At 45.1% G+C, this 5,982-nt stretch overlaps 1 protein-coding gene across 1 annotated transcript; it reads right to left on the bottom strand.

The window, feature by feature from the left end:
* Positions 1-3,407: 3,407 nt before the first annotated feature.
* Positions 3,408-5,400, bottom strand: LOC311373279 (gap junction delta-2 protein; the record flags this gene model as incomplete). The annotated part of the gene is made up of 2 exons (XM_084490071.1): positions 3,408-4,251; positions 5,330-5,400. 2 exons carry the CDS (start codon positions 5,398-5,400, stop codon positions 3,408-3,410), a joined length of 915 nt encoding a protein of 304 aa, XP_084346197.1.
* Positions 5,401-5,982: the final 582 nt, after the last annotated feature.

Below are 5,982 nucleotides of genomic sequence, written 5' to 3'. Positions count from 1 at the left end.
GAAAATAGCCCTGCTCCAGTCAGAGTTTGCTAAACTGTGTTTCAGAGAGGGTTCGGGCCAACAGATTAATGCATAGGTCCTTGGGTTTGTGTATTGTGTGATCTCTTGCTCTGTGTGTGTGTGCGTGTGTATGTGTGAGTGTGTGTGTGTGTGTGTGTGTGTCTGTATGTACGTGTATGTGTGTGTGTGTGTGTGTGTGTGTGTGTGTGTGTGTGTGTGTGTGTACATGTATATGTATGTGTGTGTGTGTGTGTGGCTAGTTTATTTTTGTTGAGTAAACCCAGACCAGTTGATGTGTGCTCTATATATCACAGCAGTGAGCTCTTGTCCTTTTGCCTTGTGAACTGGCTACCTTAAGCCCTCGAAACACTTGCATGATGTTAATGCATGGATAACTGCTTTGTACCAAACCCATTAACATTGACATACAGAGGGAGAGACAGAGGAAATGTATGCAGGCTAAGGGTAAACACAGGCAAATTATCATTATCATAACAACAATAACATCATAATCATCATCATCTTTTATTGGCTTCTCTTATGAAGTAAATTATGCAGTAACCAAGTTATAAGGTAAATGTTCAAGCTTTTTAAACAATCTTTAAATATGCCTTAATAGTCATTAATATTATCATTATATTATTATGTATATATATTTATATATTTGTATTTGTATAAGTATAACTAATAACTAAAATATCCACCCTGAATGTAGAACGCCTAGGGCAGTGACAGGGTACAGAGTCTGAGTCAACAGACAACTCTTTTTACTCATCCATACTTTTAATTTGGCAAGCAAAGAATGAGACAAAAAGTGAGGAAAAGGAGATGGAGATGAGAGTTAGAAAGTTCAACAGAGAGAACGTCATGAGCAAGAGGGTGAATGGAGAGAGGGAGAGTGGCGAAGAGAGGGAGTGGAGGAAGAAAAAGGTACCGCATTGCATCAGGCCCAAGTCGACAAACTGCTCTTTTTATTTTGTCTCGCTTTCTTTCCATTTTTTTGAGGTTCTCGAGTGAGGGCAACATCTTGGGTCCCTGCTGGGCTGGAGAATGATGATGCGGTGGATCTCTTCTTCTCCCTATTCTCTCTCTCTCTCTCTCTCTCTCTCTCTCTCCCTCTCTCATTGCAGAGTCATCCTGGTTCAGTAATCCTTCCCCAGACCGTCCCATAATGATCAGACCCAAAATCATATCTCTCTTTCTTCTCCCTATTGTTCTTCATGATCATAATGCCCCACTCTTCTTTCAGTATCGCTCTTCCTCTCCTTGTCTCTCCCTCTGTCTCCTTCTCGCTCGCTCTCTCTCTACCTCTCTCTCTTAGAAGTGTAGGCGTATTGTTCAGCACATTAACTGTTCTCTTCATGCCTGGCTTTTTTTTATTTTTTTCATCTTTCACTGACCTTCAGGAAGAGAGAGTGTCTCTGAAGCTCCACTCCACACACAAATCAGGTGCTATCCTTCTTCACATAAACCAAGACGCAGCGAACACTAGAAGTATAACCCATATACTGAATCATAATAAACTTACAAACAAGGTCCTCTTTTCTTTCTCCCTGGCCAAAGTCTCTGGTTAGCACTGCATAACCCTTATTGTGTTTAAAACATCAAATTTGTATTCTCAGTTCATGTACATTAACTGCAATGGACCAATAGTAAAGGAATGGTGTTCTATATATGTTGCAGTCTCTTATGAGTGAAGCCTAATAAGGGTGGGTCTTGCTGTTGCTGTGGTTTGTCCTGGTGGAGAAATGACAAAGTGGGTGTGGCCTCATAACGCCTTCACTGCACCAAGCTACCAACAAGCCCCTCCCTCTATTCTCTCTCTCTATCTCGCTCTCTCTCCCTCTCTCTCTCTCTCTCTCTCTCTCTCTCTCTCTCTCTCTCTCTCTCTCTCTCTCTCGCTCTCTCACTCTCTATCTCTCTATCTCTCCATCTATCTATCTCACTCTATCTCTGGGGATGGGCCCGAGAACTGCATGCAGAGGAAAGAAAGTATTCCACCACACGTTTCTGGTGTACATGAATCCCACATTTATTGTAGACAGAAAAACGATGTTTTGTTTTTTTCTGGTCTGTTTTTGGTTACATTTAAAACCATCTTTTTTTTCTTATGAAAAACTGTAGCACCAGAGAGCGGCTTTTATTGCCCATTCTTTGTTTAAAAATGTCAATTTGTGCTATTTTTTGAGTTTTTGATCAGTACTGATTGTGGAGAGACATTTTCGTTCTTGTATGTAAAAAAAACTAGCACTTCATTTCTTTTTCCAGTCATTTTGCAAAGTAAAATAGAGAAAACTGTAGGCCTATATCCTTTTTGCATTTTAACCACAACAAATACATTTAAAGCAAATCAAAATCGGGCGGCATTTAGCATAATCCAAGCAGGGAATTAAGCTTTATGATGAATATTATATATTTATATATTTATATGTTTACATATATATTATGTTTATATACAAGTATGGCACTTGATTACACAAAAAAGCAATAAGAAGAAGAAGAAGAAAAACACTTTTTCACAAATGAAAAGCAGTGGGCGCTTTGGTGTGTCAGAGAGAGAAATGATTAAGGTAGTCACAGACGTTTTGCGTATGCAGCAGTCCACCAAGAGTGTGTCGCTAGAGAGTCAGCTAGAGAGCGATGGAATGGTTACATATGTTAAGGTCACGTGGTGCGACACAGGCCACAGAATACATGAAAGACGCTGATGTATTCAACTAGGGTTGTATCCGTAGTCATTGATTTATATATCTGTGCATATATATGTATGTATATATATCTATATATAAATCTCGAATAATGGTGGGTTTTCCCCCCATAGCCACTGTGGGGTTGGATGGATTCACTTAAAGAGGGAGTGGTTGGGACGTTGTTTGTTTTCTTTTTTTTTGCTAGTCACACAGTTGGTGGAAAAGAACAGGTTGACCTAAAACACCATCAATATCACACATATCGGATTAGGTTGGGCTCTCAAATGTTCACCTCTTAGTGCAATTTTGCATTGACTCTCTTCAAGCACAACATGAACACGAGCCCACCAAAGAGTAAAGGTGTGAACACGGGTCAGACGTGTCTCCATTCTCCAGAGCGTTACAGAGTAGAAACGTGACCAAAAAGTTGCATCAGTGCAATCATAAATATACGTCGACAAGCTTGTAATTCACCCCCTCGCCGTGAAGTCATCATCAGACAAACAAACAAACAAAAACAAAAAACTGAACCAGAACTAAATCGCCCACTCGTATGTCATCATAACACATATCTAGGCGTGCGGAGCTGTCCCATCATGTCCATAATGGTCTTTCATTCATTTTTAACATTTTCATTTTTTTCATTTTTGTTTACTGCACATCTCTGTCTCATCTATCACTGTTTTTTTTTTGTTGTTGTTGTTTTTTTCTCGTGCGTTACACATAAGCGGAGTCACTGGACTGAGTGCGCCCGAAATTGGGCACACTCATTCTCGGCAAGTCTTTGTTTCGGATCTCATAGATGGACTTTCGTCGCGCCTGCACGCCCCGCACGGCCGTCTTGATCTTTCGCCAGCCCAGATGATTGAGTTCCGCCAGGTTCAGAATCACACAAAACCCGCTGACGGCGAACATGAACACCAGGAACACGGTCTTCTCCGTGGGCCTGGAGACGTAGCACTCGACGTCTTTGATGCACGGGTATCGATCGCACTCGTACACGGACGGCACGTTGAATCCGTACAAGAAATATTGCCCCACCAGAAAACCGATCTCCAACGCGTTTCTGAACACCACTTGGATGATGTAGAACCTCGAGATGCCCTCCTGGCGCCTCAATTTGGACTTAGTTCTCATGGCCGAGTTCTGGATCTCCTTGACCTCCAAGCAGTCCGGCTCGGCCTCTTTGGTGGTGTTCTCCGTGTTCTGCAGTACTCCGTTCACGATGGTGTTCTTGGTGATCTTTTTGCTCTCTTCCCGCTTCATGGAGTCTTGGTCCTTGTCCAGCGTCAGGTACACCGTGGAGAAGCGCCGCTCCTTCTGCTTGGCCGACTGGTGCACCGAGTAGGTGATGAAGCACAGGCTCGGCGTGCACACCATGATTATTTGAAACACCCAGTATCGGATGTGTGAAATGGGAAATGCCTTGTCGTAACATGCCTGGTTGCAGCCCGGTTGTAAGGTGTTACACACAAACATGGTTTGCTCGTCATCATAGACAGTCTCTCCGACTATCGCTACGATTAAGATCCGGAAGATGACCACCACAGTGAGTAGGATCCTAAAAAGCAAGCAAACAAACAATGTAAAAGAGAATGAGGGGATATGGAGGGGTTAATAATGTATGTGTCTATGTGTGGTGCCATTTTCCTTTGTATACGAGTGTGTGTGTGTGTGTGTGTGTGTGTGTGTGTGTGTGTGTGTGTGTGTGTGTGTGTGTGTGTGTTCTTCTTCTTCTTTTTTTATGCTGTTGCGCTCGTTTACACCCCCTTTTGCTCGCGCGTTGGTTTAAGGAGCTGTCCAGTGCTGAATCCTGAGCGCTCTCTCTGTACGGTTCGTTCTTCTGTGTGTGTGTGTGTGTGTGTGTGTGTGTGTGTGTGTGTGTGTGTGTGTGTGTGTGTGTGTGTGTGTGTGTGCGTGCGTGTGCGTGTGCGTGTGCGTGTGCGTGTGCGTGTGTGTGTGTGTGTGTGTGTGCGTGTGTGTGTGTGTGTGCGCGCGTGTGTGTGCTTATCAGTTAGAAATGACAGCGTGCGTTTTCAAATAGGCCTATGTGTGCGTGTATGTGTGTTTGTGTGTGTGTGTGTGTGTGTGTGTGTGTGTGTGTGTGTGTGTGTGTGTGTGTGTGTGTGTGTGTGTGTGTGTGTGTGTGTAGCCTAACGTGTCCTCCGTTAGGCTACTCTCCTATGGATACCGTGTATGAATGTGCCCTGGATCCACGCATCTTTAACAATGCGTCCACGGTAAATTGGTTAATTACACCAGCTCTCCGCCACACACACCCCCTTCCTCCCGCCCGCCGTCCCCCCCCCCCCCCCCCACCCTCCCACCAATAAGTGTATGATACCTACTCAATACCACCGATAACAATGGATGGGTGAAATAATGAGTAAATGAGTGACACATGATCTTAGTTAAGTTTAAGGTGATCATAGTTTGGCAGCACCATCCCACGTCCTGAAGAGTTAGCTGGCACCAAGAATTACGCTGGTTCGATGAGGAAGGAAAAATCCTGTGAAACAAGAAAAAAAATCCACAACACAGAAACGGGGGACTGGGGACCATGCTAAAGAGGATCCTGGAGGCTGCTGCATGTCTTCCCTTCGTCACGTCTCTCTCGTCTGTTTGGACGTGAATCTTACCTTCCTATCATAGTCGAGTGCTGCTGGACAGCAGCCTCCAGGAGCCTCTCTAGTATAGTCCATTCCCCCATTTCTGATCATCCGGAGAAGGCGAGGGCACAACGGCACTCAAATCCCACCAAAAATGGGCTTTTATTATTCCCCCCGCTCTGTGTTCTCCGGTCTCTGTCTTGCTCTCTCCCCTGCTCCCTCTCTCCGCGTGCGTTTCAGTTAAAGTGTCCCTTAATAATGTCCGGTTGGTTCGAGAAAACGCAGCGGCGAAGAAGAGATGCTGATGCTGATGCTGATGCTGCGCTGCCGTCCTCTTCCTCTCTGTGTGCTCTCGTGGCGCGTTGTGGGCGCAGACTGTTTTGAGCGCTCTGCCGTGGCTGTCGAGCGCTCGCGCGAGGTTGCCCCACACTTTTTTCTTCTTGTCATGAGAATGTATGCGTGTGTGTGTGTGTGTGTGTGTGTGTGTGTGTGTGTGTGTGTGTGTGTGTGTGTGTGTGTGTGTGTGTGTGTGTGTGTGTGTGTGTGTGTGTGTGTGTGAAAGAGAGAGAGTGTGCGAGAGAGTGTGTGCTTGTGTGTGTGTGAGAGGGGGGTGGGGCGGGGGGGCTGGGTGGGAGGGTTTGGGGAGGAGGGTGGGGCTGATGGCTATAAGCCCTCCTCCTATT

Source organism: Micromesistius poutassou, assembly GCF_964030765.1.
Source record: "Micromesistius poutassou genome assembly, contig: SCAFFOLD_4196, whole genome shotgun sequence".
In the NCBI taxonomy this organism is placed as follows: Eukaryota; Metazoa; Chordata; class Actinopteri; order Gadiformes; family Gadidae; genus Micromesistius; species Micromesistius poutassou.
Note: the sequence above shows the minus strand (reverse complement) of the source record. Positions and strands in the feature narration are given on the sequence as shown.